Source organism: Choloepus didactylus, chromosome 23 (genome assembly GCF_015220235.1).
Source record: "Choloepus didactylus isolate mChoDid1 chromosome 23, mChoDid1.pri, whole genome shotgun sequence".
Lineage (NCBI taxonomy): Eukaryota > Metazoa > Chordata > Mammalia > Pilosa > Megalonychidae > Choloepus > Choloepus didactylus.
This window is the reverse complement of record NC_051329.1, coordinates 2,348,339-2,363,783: the sequence shown is the minus strand read 5'-3', so window position 1 is coordinate 2,363,783 and position 15,445 is coordinate 2,348,339. Positions and strand designations below refer to the sequence as shown.

Here is a 15,445-nt window from a genome sequence, read left to right as displayed (position 1 = left end):
GAGGGTGGAGGGGGCGGGGGGGCTGGGGGCGAGCGTGGGGGCCTGAACCTGCTCTGGGGTCTGTAAGGGGTGCGCTCGCCTTCTAGCCTTACCCCTGGGAGAGAAGGTGGCCTGTCCTTTTTCTGCTGAACAGCGCTGGGGAGTCCCCTCCCAGCATCTTCCCCCCTAACAGGGAGAAGCACCACAGAAGGGACGGAAGGGACGGAAGGCGGCTTCCAGCATCGTGCATGTACCCCTTGCAACCTCTCGACTCCCGGACGCTGCCAGGCGGCTCCAGGTCCTGGGGCAAAGTGTGGGGCATTTTGGGGAGGGGCTGGCACTGGCCCCGGGGCAGCTTGAGGCTCCATCCCTTGGGGAGGCGCGACAGTGGACCCTTTGGAGCCGGGAGGGGTGGGGGCGGCGGGTCAGGAGCGGAGGAAACGGCAGGAGCTGCGGCCACCCGGGGTTGGCACAAGAGCTGACGTGTCCTCGGCCGCGCGCCCAATCCCAAGGCCCAGCCCGGGTCTCTGGTGGGAGATCCCGAGTGAGTCCCGTCTATACCAGCAGGCGCCAAGATGGCAGCCAGGACTGGACGTCGCCTTCCGCCCACCGTTTAAGACGCACAACCTGGTGCTCCTGGAGAGCTGGGACCCCTGAGTGCTCCGCTCACCGGGAAAGCCCCCCGGGGGCCCGCCTCGTCTGCTCTCTGTCCCCCTCCTGTGCTGGGCTGGGGGCTGCTGGGGTGGGGACCAGAACCACCCGGCACCCCAAACCCAGAACACGCTGCCAGGGATCAGCGGCAGGACCCCTCCCAACGGCGAGGAGGGACCCTCGGCTCCGTGCTCCTCTCCCGGGGGCCCCTGCCCTGAGAGTAGAGGGGGAGGGTCTCATGGTGGGAGGTGGCCCGGGGAGGCCCCTTCCATGCTGGGACCCCCTCTGACGGGCACTGCCCCCTCTCGCGCCTGCCCTCGCCCGTGCCCCCGAGACAGGACCAGCTCACAACCCCGGCTGTCACTGAGCTGATTCGTCCACTCTCGGGCACTGACTCCCGCGGGGACGGGCACTTAGGGCTGGGGTGGACTCTCCCCTGTCCTAGTCCCTCCAACTCCTGGTGCAGCACGGGGTGCCTCCCTGGGGGCCGAGGGGGACCCCGAACTCCGTCACCCAGGCGTTTGGGCAGTGGGACAGGAGGTACAGGTTGCTCCTGGCTCCACATGAGGCCCCTCAGCAGCCCCAGCCGAGGGACAGGGTAGCCCCTGGGGAGCACCATGGAGGCCCAGCCACCGACCTTGAGGGCACCGTGCGAGGTGCTGCTGGGCCGCCGCCGGCCCCCGCCGTCCAGCTGCATCTCCAAGTAGAGCTCCTCCTCGTCCTCCTCCAGGATGTCCGAGAGGTCGGAGCCGCGGCTGCTCTCCGTGTGGTACCCATCGGCGTGGCAGCAGGGGGGCTGGGGGCAGGGAAGCGAGACTGAGCAGTGACCCTGCGACACCACCTGGCTTCCCACGGCTCTCCCCCCCGGCCCCTTCTGCTTCCTTGCTACCTCGGGAGCTCATGCACCTGGAGACGTGTGGGCTGCATGGGAGTGAGTGTGCGTGGACGTGTGTGTGTGTGTGCGGGATGTGCATGGGTGTGTGGGCTGTGGGGGGTGTGCAGGGTGTGGGTTTGTGTGGGCTGCATGGCTGTGCATGGGGTGTAGGGGGCTGTGGGTGTGCATGGACGTGCGTGAGTGTGCACGGGTGTGTGGGTGTGCATGGGTAGGCACGGGCATGCACAGGTGTGTGTGTGCAGGGGGTGCACGGGGAGGGGTGGGCGTGCATGCATTGGTGTGCGTGCCTCTTCCTAGAAGTGGGGAACGGGGTCGGGCGCAGGGGAGCTGCCACGGCAGGCGGGTCCGGAGGGGGCTGGCCCTGTGTGAGCCCAGGTGGCAACAGGCACCGAAGACCCAGGGCTCGGGGTGGGGCAGCAAACCCTTTTCAGTCCACCAGAAACACAGGCCAAGTTCTCTCTCCGGGTCCCACCGGTCTGTCCAACTTACTAGCTGGACAGAGGCCTGAGCCAGAGGCTGTGTGCTCAGACGGCCACGGCGGACGGGGTACAGCAGAGGCGTGTGGGGTGGGGGTGGCCCACAGAGGCGAGGGGACAGGGCAGGAGCAGCATGGATGCTCCACCCAGGGTACATCAGGGCATTTCTTTCTCCGCACGCACACGCACACACACGCTGGACTGGCCTGCAGGCTCTCCATGCACAGCCTCCCCTCTGCACACGTGGACAGCCCAGCGGCCAGGCACGGGTGAGAGGTCCCTGCCACCAGGCATTGGGGTGCAAGCAGGGGGCACACGTGAGGTGGGGACCCCATCCCCCGAGAGCAGGGAGCCCCGAGAGCTCGCTGGTGCCCAAGGTCAGCACCCCAGAGCACGGCCCTCGTGTTGAACCCCACCAAGGCTCCGAGGCCCCACCACGGCGGCACAGCCTCCGCCGGGTCTGGCTCTGCTCCCAGACAAGGCGCCATCAGCCAGCGGCCCGAGGCCGCAGAGCAGGAGGGGGAGTCCCACCAACTCCAGCCCCCACCCTGGCGTGCTCCGGCCTAGCAGGCGATGCCTCCCGAAGACACTGGGTTTCCTGAATGGCTCGCGGAACCACGTCTTTCCTTCACTGACAAAGGCAGGGAGCACGTGCCCGGCACCTCCTGCCATGGACCTGTGGAAACACCCCGTTTCCAGAACTAACCGAGACAGAGACGCGTAGCGCGCCAGCCATGGTGCATTTGCGGCCTGCTGAGGCGACAGCACTGGCACGACGCAGAACGTTCCGGGTGCTCGGTGCCCGTGGGGGGTGTGGGAAGAGCCTCGGCTTGAGGACTGTGCCGGACAGGCCTGCGAGCTGCTCCGGCCCGAATCCCCTCAATCAGCCCCCAAGAGGGGAGCATAAAAGGCAGGGGCCTCAGGTGAATGAAGATCCGATTTCAAGGCGGTTTTTCCAGACGAGTGGGGGGTACCCCTGTGAGAAGCCGCTCGCTTTCTTTGAGACCAGGGAAGAATGAGGGGTCCGTCCTGAGATGCATGGAGGTGCCCACAGCTGTGAGCGCTCGGTCTCGCTGGCACAGCCCTCAAGAGGGGACTGGAAGGAGCGGGTGGGCGCCATTGCCATGGGGGGCACCTGGGGAGGGGGGCTGGGGGCCTGCATGGGTGACCCTGCTGGTCGGCGATGGAGCCGGGGTCACGGGCCGGGTCTGGGGCACCCCAAGTCCAAGCTCTCCCCGTCCTGGCTGGCAGAGAGTGCGGATGCCTCTTCCTTGGGGGACACAAGGCTTTGCGTGTCAGCTCTTGGCTGGCAAACCCAGCAGGTAAGGCGCTCTCCGGGGACAGGGAAGGCCCCTGTGGGGTCGGGCGGGCAGCGGCAGGGGCTCTGCGGACGGGCACTGCCCGGGGAGGCGGAGAGAAGAGGCTGGCACCACCACAGGAACGAACCTCAATCTCCTCGGATGAGGGAGGCCCCTTCTCCACGGCAGAAGGGGAATCCCACACGAGGTTTCCACTTCTGCACCTCCTTTTCTGAGCCTCGACGTCCCCTCCGGAGCTCTCCCAGGCCCCCTCAGGCATCAACCTTGAAAGCGCTGGCAGTATCCAGAGAAACGGGTAACTTCCTCTGCGCAGACGTGGCTGTCGCCCCCTTCTCTTCCTCGCTAATTTCACAAATACTCACGGCACACCGGCCCCGGGCGGACGCCAGGGGCGGCCTCTGCCCTCCCGGCCGCGTGGTCCAGCAGGAGGACGCACGGGAGAGCACCGGGCTGCTGGCGAGGTGGGCAGAGTGCGGGCCGGTGCCCCGAGCAAGGGGACTACCAGTGGGGACCCCGAAGCAGGAGTGAGCCTGAGCTGCCACGGGAGGACAGCACCGTCTCCTGCACCACGGCCACTCGCCGCACGGGCTACTCGGATTTACATCAAGGGAAATTGAAGATTCGGTTTTCCGATACAGTAGCTGCTTGTCAACACTCAACAGCCACCCACCATGACTGGGATTATGCAGATGAAGGTTTCCATCGTTCCAGAACATTCTGCCAGACAGTGCTGAACTGGAAGATGCCCGTGTGGCTGGAACAGGCCGAGGGGGTGTGACGGGAGCTCAGACAGGCCAGGCCACCTCGCAGGGCTGCAGGCTGGAGGTCAGTTAGCAGATGCATTTTATTCTCAGTTCAACAGGAAGCCACTCGGGGCTTTAAGCAGGGGAGTGGCTGGACCCAGTTTGCATTTTTAAAAGAAATCTGGGTACACAGCAGAGTGTGGACTGTAGGGAGGTAAAAGCAGAAACAGAGAAGACAAGGGATCCTTTAAAGTCCTGGCAGGAGGTGACGGTGGCGACGGGGATGGAGGAGAAAGGCTTAGGAAGTGCACTCAGTGGGGTCAGCGATGACGTGGGGGCCAAGGGAAGAGCAGGGGGGACACAGGTTCTGGCCTCAGCACCGGGTGGACGGGGACACCTTGGGGAGGGTCTCGGGGCTGACCGGTGACCCCGTGGACATCCAAGTGGAGACACCAACCGAGCAGGTGTGTGATGCTCTGGAGAGCTCCAAGCACAGACCTGGGGTCATCAGCAAAGACACGACCGACAACGTGCTGGCAGAACGTAATGTCCCCAAAGGAGAAGTTCCAGAGAGAAAAGGAGACTCGGCTCCTCGAGGAACCCAGGTGTCGGAAGGCCAGGCCCACCCTCGATGCAGTGAGACGAGAAGGAACCACGTCTCCGTGGCATCTTTCCAAACAGTCCACATCCCCAGTCTGATTGTAAGAAAAGTCAGAAAAACCCAACTGAGGGATGTTCCAGAGGAAACCAGACTAGTTGGGAAGAGCAAAGAAAGACCCAGAAACCAGCACACACCCGAGGAGCCTGGGGCAGCACAAGGACCATCCGCGACGTGGATCCTGACACTGGACGGAGGACACCACGGGGTGGTCCACGGAAATCCTAGAAACGTGGTAAGTCCTGGAAATCACGTTACAGGATCTACCGGCATTGCTTTCTTAGTTTCGACAGCTGTACCACAGTAACAACTCCGCAGAACGGGGAACGGCGAGAGGCACGTGGGAACCCTGTGTTCTACCACCACAAGTTTCCTGTAAATCTGACATCATTCTAAAACAAGACGTTTGCTTCACAAATCCATGAATTACAGAGAAGGACAGGCAGAGGAGGAGCCCACCAGGAAGACGGAGAAATGCCGGAGCAGAGAGCCAGTGCCGTGGTGGCAGAGAAGGCCGGGAGGCGGCCGCGGAAAGGGGACAAGCTCCGGGACGGGTGTCTGATTCTCCCATGTGGTGTTCTTCATCTCTGGACACGGTCATTCCTTAAGCCCAGTTACTACGCTGGATTAAGTCAGTAGATCCCCCAGTATCACAGCATCCTTGTATTCCTGGAATTCACCCAAACTGGCCGTATTTTTTTGTAATGAGTGTGCAGAGCAATTTTCAAATGTGAACAAAGAATTTCAGAGCTAATCACTAGTTATCATTGCACAACTGACTACTGTGAACACGGGGGGGAAAGGGATGCAGGACTTAGTCATCCGAGCCAGGACTGAGTTGCAGCGTGTGTGTGTGCGTGTGGACACTTCCCTGCTGTGTGATATGGCACAAGCACCTAACCCCACCACCCATTCCTCTCCGTGGAGGGCAACAACGAGAGAGGGCAGAGGGTGTGGCTGTGCCTGGCCTCTGGCGGGTGCTGAGGTGCTTGGGGTTTTTAGAGAAGCTACTGGTCACGAGGCACGTCTGCTCCTCTGAGGGGCCCCTGGGGACCCGGGGACTGGTCTGAGAATTCCTTAGGGCAAGCGGATTAGGGTGCAGTCATTTGTGTGCTCCATTCCTCCCAGTACTTCTGAACAGTAAGATTCACTTTGTGAACACAGAACCATTTCCAGAGACAAAAGAGCCGTCAAAGACCCACACTCAAGCTGGTTTGCTGCCCAGAGCTCCCGAGAAACACCGAGGAGGAAAAGTCTCGGTGAGCAGTGGCCACGGGCCATCGGGACCACTCTGCCCGGCCACAGGCCATGGCCACTGACTTCTTGTACCCACCAAATCCACAGCGCCATGGCTGGGAAGCCCCCTTTTCTGGAATGACTGTTCAGAGCCTCTTCCTCTTCGGTGGTAACAGCTTTCTCGGTCATTTCTGGGGCGCGGAGAGCGCCGGCCTGGCAAGTGAAGCACCCCAGTCTGCAAATTACTGCTGCAAGCTGGAAGGTGGGGCCCAGGCCTCAGCCCTGCTGCCCAGTAACATCGTTACCTCCACTCCTTCCTTCCTTCTTGGGATGCTGTACTATGAGGGTGTGGTATTGGAGCTATGGCAGCCACTTTGCAACTGTGCGAGAAAGGCCAAGAGAATGGAAGAGACAAACCCAGAGCTGTGACATAATCGAGCACCGGAGACCACGTGGCAACCACCTTCAGACTTCCTACAAAGCGGGGTAATTAAATGTGATGGTTGGGTTCATGTGTCAACTTGGCCAGGCGATGGTACCGAGCTATCTGGTCAAGCAAGCACTGGCCTAACCATTACTGTGAGGACATTTGTGGCTGGTTAATAAACCAACAAGCTGGTTTATTACATCATCAGTCAACTGGCTGCAGCTGGGACTGATTATATCATGTGTTTCACAACGACAGAATTCAATCAGCTGGATTTAATCCAATCAGTTGAAGAGTTTTAAACAAGACAGAGAGAGGACCCTCACTACTTCTTCGGCTAACCAGTGAAGCATTTCCTGAGGAGTTCAGCAAACACCTTCACCGGAGTTGCCAGTTTGCTGCCCGCCCTTCAGAATTTGGACTCGGGCATCCCCAGAGTTACATGACACACTTTCATAACATCCCATACTTACAGCTATCTCTTGTTGATTCTGTTTCCCTAGAGAATCCTAACTAATACAAATGTCTTTGTCATCTCAATCATTGTTAGCTGACCTTCCATTTCTTGTGTTAAAATTAGTGGAAAGAGAATTTTTTCAATCTTACAAATGAGGAAACCGATGGCTTAGGGGAGTTGGGTGACCTGCCTAAGCCAGTGCAGCTCCTGGAGTCAGGGCCAGGCTGTGACCCCGACTCTGTGGGATCCCAGGGCCCCAGGCTCGTCTGCACTGCTGCGCTGCCTCGCTGTTAAGTACGAGCTGAGGGTCGGTGAATGCTTCAGGCTCTGACATCCCAAGATTTCAGGACTCTCCAGGCCTTTGGCTTCCCGATCCTCCCGTTGTCACCAGTAGCCTTCACACCATTTGATAAAATCAAATTGGGCGCATTTGTTACTGATGAGCCTAGTCCCGGTGGGGAAGGTACTGACGTTGTGTCACAGCGGGCAGGAGGCCGACTGTTTTATTTTGCCTTCTCCCGTGATGCTGGCAAACAATAGGCACTCAACAAACATGTGCCCAATGAACAAAAACGAGTAAACAAATGGCAGGTTTTGCCTGACGCGACGCCAAGTGGTCACCTATGGATTTTCCTCACCCGGCCTTGCCCGTGGCCACAGCAGCATGGGACACCGAGGGCGAGGGCAGGCCTCCAAACGTGCCCCCAAATGAGGGTCCACGCACAGCCCCCGTTAGAGCCGAACCTTAAAACTCAACGGCGGTTGCTGTAAGTCCCTCCTGACATCTCATTTCTCCCATAGACCCACAGGGGAAATGGGGCCCAAGTCTTCGGATTTTCTGGGGCCCGTCCCAGGCGTGGCACATCCGTGCCGACCCCCTGGGACAGCCCCCACGGCCACCCACCTGCTTTCCAAGTTCAGAGCCTTTCAGAAAGTCGTCCACTGACGTTCCCCTCCTCTTGACATCTGGGGAGCCGTAGCCGTCTTCCTCGTCCGAGTTTGCGTACTGCCCCCCGCTGCTCCTTTCCAGGAAAATGCTCCTTTTCTCTAACTGGAATGGAAAAGGGAATGGACTGATGAGCGGAAGCTGTCAGGAGGGGCTGGGAGAGAAGACAGGAGGCATCTGGGGTTGGCAGAGGAGGGCATCCGGGCACCACAGGTCTTCTGGGGATGACCCCCGTCCCCTGCCAGACCCTGGAGCCTCCCTGAGGGCAAACACAGAGAGGAGCCCAGGCAGGGGACCCGGAGGATGCCCCTGGTGCAGGCTCTCCCGACGCTGCCTTGCTGCCCACGCTGCTATCCACAGCCCCCTCGGCCACCCAATCCTCGGCCTCTCCCTCCCCGGGCGTCTCAGGATTCTCCACCGACTTTGCTTGAAGGAACTCAGATACAGACACTCACCTCCCTCCATCCAACACGCTTGCGGGCCTTCAATCTGAGAGAGGGGGGAGCCTTTACCTTCCTCCCCAGGCCTCTGCAGGCCTCCCCTTGGGGGCCTTCCACCCCAAGGGGCACAGGAGGAGCAGAGCTCTCCTGCTGGAGGTGCAGGTGTTTGTTCAGTATTGGCACTTCCGGTATTTCAAGAGAAGCAAGAGCACTGCCGGCCTGGGGTCCATAGTCCCTGAGGTGGCGTCGGGCGGGAGCCTGGGGGAGCCGCCCCCAGTGAGGCCTGGGTGCCCGTGTCGCCCTGCCCCCCTCGACGTGGCCTGGGTCATCACCTTTGGCCTCTGAGGCTGTGCCCACCCATGCCCCCACCCAGCACAGTGGGGGCCCCGCCACCTGCATCTCAGAAAAGGCACCGTGGGGGTCACCGCCCTGGTGACCCCTCCAGGCTGGACCCTAGTGGCCGAGCTCCCTTCAGGGCCCTGAGCTCAGAGGGGAACGTGGTACATCACATCTCAGAAGCCACTGCAGTGGGTGGATGCGGAAGAAAGAGGCCGGGCTCGTCCCTGGCTGGGAGGTGACCCGGCAGCAGATACCCCCCTCCCCCAGCCCTGGAGGGCGGCCAAGCGCTCTAGGCAGCTCCTCAGAACTCCCCGTCTTACTGCACACGTCACCTGGAACACAGTCCCCAGGCTCCCTACAGACCAGGGAAGTTCTTGCACCAAGCATGCAGCTATACGTGTGTGCGCGGGCTGTGTGTGTCTTCACATATGGATCTACACGTTGTGTGTGCACACACACGCGCCAGCTAGAACTCTGCAAATGGGACCCTCCCACCCCTTGACCCAAGGCGCTTGGGGTGCCTCACGCCCCTCTGCTAAGCCAGGCAGGTGACCCGGGTGCAAAACGTGGAATAAAACCAGGTTTTCACTGCGCAGCACGGGGCGGCCCGTCCCACCCAGGGGGGCGCTACCCGCGGGACCCGGAGACGCCGGCGCCCCCAGGGCTCCCTCAGTGGGCGCGGGGGCCTTACCCGGCTGCTCTCGGCCGCCCTCTGCGCGGCCTCGCGGGCCATGGCCTTGGCCACCGTGCTGGGCAGCGGGGCGCCCTGCGGCTGCGGGAGGACGCGGCTGGGCGAGGGCGAGCGCCTCCCGGGCGCGCGGGGCGGCTCCAGCGTGGCGGGGCCCGGGGCGCGCGGCGGCTCCCAGGGCGCGTCCCGGGGGCCCGCGGGCTCGTCTCCCGCGTCGGGGCCTCCGGCGCTCGCTGGCGGCTTCGGGGCAGGCGGCACCAGCAGGCCGGGGGGCACGGCGGCGGCGCCGGAGTCGGCGGACTCGCCCTGCGCCGAGAGGGTGCGCACGGTCACGGCCGCGGCCCCCAGGCCCCGCAGGCGCGCCAGCTCCACGGCCGTGCCCACCGCCGACGGGGACGCGGCCTCCGCCACCTGCGCACACGAGACCCGTCAGCGCCGCGCCCGCCGCCCAGGACCCGGGCCCTCGGCCTCCCCCTCAGCGCAGGCTGGGCCGGGGAGCCCCCAAGGAGCCAGGGGAGCCACAAGCCCCCTTCCAACCCCTTCCCGCCCAGGTCAGGAGAGGGCGCCCAGGCCCCAGGGGCGGGAGGCAAGGCGGACCGAGAGGGAGCGGAGTCCCGGGGACGGAAGGTGGGCCGGGGGCGCCAGGGGCTGGGGGGCAGAGGCTGCTCATGGGTACAGGGTTTCTGTTTGGGGTGATGAAAGGGTTTTGGCAAAGGATGGTGGTGATGGTGGCTCAACACAGTGACCAATTCACGCCACAGGACCGGACATGACAGTGGTTAGCGTGGGAGATTTGGGTTTGTATTTGTTACCATAATAAAAATTAAAAAAAAAAAAAACAAGAAGAAGATTGGTTCCTGCTGGAGCTGAGGGGCAGGACAGACTGGAAAGAGCCCCCTGGGTGTCCTTTCCGGAGCACCAAGCGAGCCAGCAGGCAGCACCCCCAGGGGTGTGTGTGTGTTTCAGGCCCTGGGACCGGGTGGGGGCACGGTGGGGAGGGGAAAGAAGGGGGATCCCCCCCAGGACAGGACTGCGGGGCACAGCTGTCCTCGGAGTTAGCGTGCAGAGCCTGCAGTGTCTCCTCGGGGGGCTCACCTTTACCCTCCTGCCAAGCAGCGGTGCCAGTCAGGGAGCACTGGCTGCTGTTTTAATTCTGGGGGGAGGAGAAAAGCCCAGGGCTGGGCGGGGTCCGGGGTGGGAAGGGAGGTGGAGAGAATGCTGGAAACGAGGAAGGGACCAAAAATGAGCAGGGGCTAACAGCACTGGGATTTGCTGGGATGGGTGCCAGGGAGGTATAAATGCTGGGGAAGTCCTGGGGGGCGCCGAGGAAGGGGGATGCTTCTGGCCGTCCCTCCTGCAGAGAGCGAGTCTCTGCTCTGCAAAGGACGAAGCCTGGGCCCCTCCCTGCGGGCTCAGACCATGACAGCCCCGGCCGCGGAAGCTCACCCGCTGCCCCTCGGCATACACGCCGTAGCCGGTCACGTCGGCCCCGTTGGACAGCCCCGAGGGCGTCAGGGTGGGCGGTTTCCAGGAGACCTGCACGGTGGCTGCGGTGGCCCCAGCTTGCACGGTGACGTCCTGTGGGGGGGCCGGAGGGCCTGCACGGAGAGAAGGGCGTAGACGCTCTCAGGCACGGCGTGATCACGGGTGCAGGGGCAGCTGCTCACGCCATGGAGGTCGGACGGTGGCCTGTTCCCACGTGCCCCAACTTGACACGAGGTCACCTGTGTGAGTGGCCCGGGAAAAGGGGGGGAGCACAGGGCGCTGGCAGCAAAGCAGAAAACGGTGGGGAGGCCGCCGGAGCCAAGACGGGCAGGTGCACTTTCCTTTTGAAAACTAAGCATTTACTCATCCTTTCCTGGAAACCCTGTCCCTGCAGATCCCCCTCCTCACCTGATCTTGGTCTGCGTGACTGGACACAGCCAGCTCTGCCCCCTTCCCGGGGTCTGCGGTGACCAGGTGGGAAATGGGCAGGAGGGAACAGTTTGGAAGAGGAAAGACAGATCCTCCACCCCTGCCCCATCCAGTGGACTGAGACACTGCCAGCCTGGTCCTCATCCCAGAAGGGGGAAAAACCAAAAGATGGGGTGTGCCTGGGTTCTGATGACGTCGTTTGACCCTCACAATCCAGTGCTGACCGGATCGAGCTCTGGCCCCGGGCTTTTCGGTGGCACGAGCTGGGGGGCCTGGAGCCATCCTGACCTGTGCTCAGGAGACCCCGCAGAAGGCGTCCCCGGTCACCACCCTGCGCTATGACACTCTGGTGCAAAGCCCCCCAAATCTTCCTCTTTCAAAATGCTACTTTAATTTAGAAAGGAGCGTATTTGTAGTTTACAGGAGGAGAGCTGCAGGGGCTTCACAACAACAGGCTCCTGAGGGCCGTGGCCATTCACTGAGGGTCTGCCGTGTCCAGTGCTCCTCCTCACGTCCCAGCCGTCCTGCAAGGGCAGCACGTCCTCATCCGCAAACGAGGCTGGCACTCAGCTCTCGTGTGCCGGAAGCAGGATTCGCTCCAGTGCCCGCCTGTAGCCCATCCAACGCCACTCCACACGTCATAACACACAGCAACGGCACTTAGCTGCGTCACAGTGTGGGTCGGAGGCAAACTCTGCCCAAACAGTTAAACACACACCCACAAAAGGTGTATCCAGAGTGACACAAAGACCGAATGCCCAGAGCCCCCAGCAGAGCCCTCGGTCAACATCCACTGGTGCAGACAGGATGACTCCTGCCACCAAAACCCCAGGCCAGTTCCTGGGAATTCACGTTCCCAAGCAGAGGCAGGGCATGGGGCGGGTGAGCCTGGCTGCAGCCCCCCAGCCCGAGCTCCTGGGGTCCCGGACTGCTCCAAATCCTTACTGGGGTGCTTGGTAAGCTCAGCAACCTCACCTGCAATCCGTGCATTTTACTGCATATAAATTACACATAAAATACGCAGCCGCACGTGGAAGGAGCCCAGCGGCCTGTGGCCAGCTCCCCAGGAAACAGGTGAACTCAGCTGTGTTAGCAGCTGGCACAGCATGTCCTTTCCCTCTTTTTCAAAATTGATGAGAACTGTTTTCAGTTACAAAGATTTTCTAAAAAGCAGCCAAAATATTTTAATATCCTCTGCTTAACCACACATAGTCTACATCACAAATCAGCCTGAACACGTCTTCCTTCTCCAGCACTTTTAAAGGAATGAGAATTCCACATGGAAATCTGGGTTTCCAGCTTGGAGAACAAAAGCTCTGGCTGGGCTGTGGCCACGATGCGAGTCTCTCGTGGCCTGAGGCCGCCGCTCGTCCCCTCCCACTGGGCACGTGGTCCCCGTTCGCCCTCCCGACCAGCGGTGACCCTGACGAGCGGGTGACCCTGAGGAGCCAGCAAACACCTGAGGCTGACCCTGCCCCAGCCTTCCCTGGGCTGCAGCAGCCTGGCTCACTTCTCTGCCAGTTGGGGGACACTATTTGTCTTCACAGTCAATCCTGCTGGCCCCGCCTGGCCCCAATGCCTTGGCACGGCTGCTGGTTGTGAGTGCACATCTCCGTCAGGGCCGCTCCGATCCCTCGTCTTCCCTGCGAGGCCTTCTCATACCACCTCACATCCACGGTAACTGCTCACCCTGATGTCACGGTACCCCTTATTGCCTTCTGTTTTTTTCCACAGCACTTATCATCCCTTCCAGTATCTCTAAACTTACACACTAAAATATAGATTATTGATTGTTTGCCTCCTGCGCTCCTCCACCAGAATGTAAGCTCCACTGAGGAGCAGTGATTTTTGCCCAGCACGAGTAGGCGCTCAACAAACGTCTGTCAAATCAAGTGAATTAGTGACCATCAGGCACGTGGGACGAGGCCTTCTCCGGAGGCACAGGGCAGGGCTCAGGAGAGCCGGCATCCGGTTCCCATGTCCTGAGCTGGACCCCGGAGCAGCCAAGGAAGAGGCCCTATTTGGAAGGAGCTGGGGTCCAGGCTCCCAAATCTGTAGCTTCAGAGAACCTTTGGTGAGACGGTCCCAAGAAGGCAACAGCCCAGCCAAGAGGCTGAAGAACGCACCAGCCCCTTCGGGGGTCCCAAACTTCTGCTCGGGGACCGTGAGGAAGTTTGAAGTCAACAATGACTGTCACGCAACTTTCAAACATAAAACAGGCTCCTTCTGAGAAGGGGGAATGACCCAGAGCTCACACTGATGACGGCTAATGAGGAAGGAGGCCCCAGAGCATCCCCGGGGAGTGGCAGGGTCCTGCAGCCAGCTCAGCCCTGCCCTGGGGCCTCCCGCCACCCTGAGCCCCACCCCGGCTCGATCAAACCCAGTGCAGAGGGTGCCAGGGTGCTCTCAAAGAGACAACATGACTGTCGTACGACCACGACGTCCCTGGAGGAAACCCATCGGCCTTCGGATGTTTTTGCAAGAGCAGGGGGGCCGCCCTCCCCAGGGGCCGGGGTTCCCGCACAGCTGGCTTGCTGGGCCTTGCTGCCTCGTGCACGTGCCCCAGCAGCCACCAGCGTGACGGGGTCCTGGACACATCCGCACCCTACCTACACCTGACGAGAGAGAAGTGGAGAACGAGGCCCAGACCCCAAAAGGGCGTCTCTAGTGGATTTCACTATGTCCATACACATCCACGTGTGTGCTTATCAAAAAAAAAAAAAAACAAGAAAAGAAAAAGGACGATCTGGGGAGGTGCACGGGGAGTGCCACCCGAGGGCGCGTGCCCGGAGGGAACGCCAGCTGGGAGAGGCAGCTCTCCTGCCCTGAGGACGGCCGCACTCTCACAGCCTCTGCTCTCTCGTGGGAGGAGCATCTCGGGACGTGAGTGTTAACAAGAGTGTTTCCAAGGAGTGTAATCCAAGTACGCTCCATGAAACATGCACACACGCGCACACACACCCGCACACCTGTACTGTGGGCTGCGGGGTGCCGGGGGTAATCCAAGTACGCTCCATGAAACGTGCACACACACGCACACACACCCGCACACCTGTACTGTGGGCTGCAGGGTGCCGGGGGTAATCCAAGTACGCTCCATGAAACGTGCACACACGCGCACACACACCCGCACACCTGTACTGTGGGCTGCGGGGTGCCGGGGGTAATCCAAGTACGCTCCATGAAACGTGCACACACGCGCACACACACCCGCACACCTGTACTGTGGGCTGCGGGGGTGCCGGGGGTAATCCAAGTACGCTCCATGAAACGTGCACACACGCACACACACACCCGCACACCTGTACTGTGGGCTGCGGGGTGCCGGGGGTAATCCAAGTACGCTCCATGAAACGTGCACACACACGCACACACACCCGCACACCTGTACTGTGGGCTGCAGGGTGCCAGGGGTAATCCAAGTACGCTCCATGAAACGTGCACACACGCGCACACACACCCGCACACCTGTACTGTGGGCTGCGGGGTGCCGGGGGTAATCCAAGTACGCTCCATGAAACGTGCACACACGCGCACACACACCCGCACACCTGTACTGTGGGCTGCGGGGTGCCGGGGGGTAATCCAAGTACGCTCCATGAAACGTGCACACACGCGCACACACACCCGCACACCTGTACTGTGGGCTGCGGGGTGCCGGGGGTAATCCAAGTACGCTCCATGAAACGTGCACACACGCGCACACACACCCGCACACCTGTACTGTGGGCTGCGGGGTGCCGGGGGTAATCCAAGTACGCTCCATGAAACGTGCACACACACGCGCACACACCCACACACCTGTACTGTGGGCTGCAGGGTGCCAGGGGTAATCCAAGTACGCTCCATGAAACGTGCACACACGCGCACACACACCCGCACACCTGTACTGTGGGCTGCAGGGTGCCGGGGGTAATCCAAGTACACGCTGTAAACACACACACACGTGCACACACACCCGCACACCTGTACTGTGGGCTGTGGGGTGCCAGGGGTAATCCAAGTACACGCTGTAAATACACACACACGCGCACACACACCCGCACACCTGCACTGTGGGCTGCGGGGTGCCGGGGGTAATCCAAGTACACGCTGTAAACACACACACACGCGCACACACACCCGCACACCTGCACTGTGGGCTGCGGGGTGCCGGGGGTAATCCAAGTACACGCTGTAAACACACGCACACGCGCACACACACGCGCACACCTGCACTGTGGGCTGCGGGGTGCCGGGGGTTTTCCAGCACACGGACGACAGGTGCACCCCCTCCT

The 15,445-nt window shown here is 61.4% G+C and overlaps 1 protein-coding gene across 6 annotated transcripts in view; it reads right to left on the bottom strand.

Annotated features, from left to right (window-relative positions):
* The window catches only part of RIMBP2 (RIMS binding protein 2), a 220,841-nt gene that overhangs the window by 53,575 nt on the left and 151,821 nt on the right, over positions 1 to 15,445 (bottom strand). For all 6 annotated transcript variants that reach the window (XM_037817065.1, XM_037817066.1, XM_037817067.1 and 3 more), the window contains exons 12-15: positions 10,701 to 10,852; positions 9,258 to 9,665; positions 7,746 to 7,892; positions 1,268 to 1,426 (exon numbers count right to left, since the gene is read on the bottom strand). In XM_037817065.1, the coding sequence (XP_037672993.1) occupies positions 1,268 to 1,426; positions 7,746 to 7,892; positions 9,258 to 9,665; positions 10,701 to 10,852 (866 nt within the window). The remainder of the gene's footprint in view (positions 1 to 1,267; positions 1,427 to 7,745; positions 7,893 to 9,257; positions 9,666 to 10,700; positions 10,853 to 15,445) is intronic.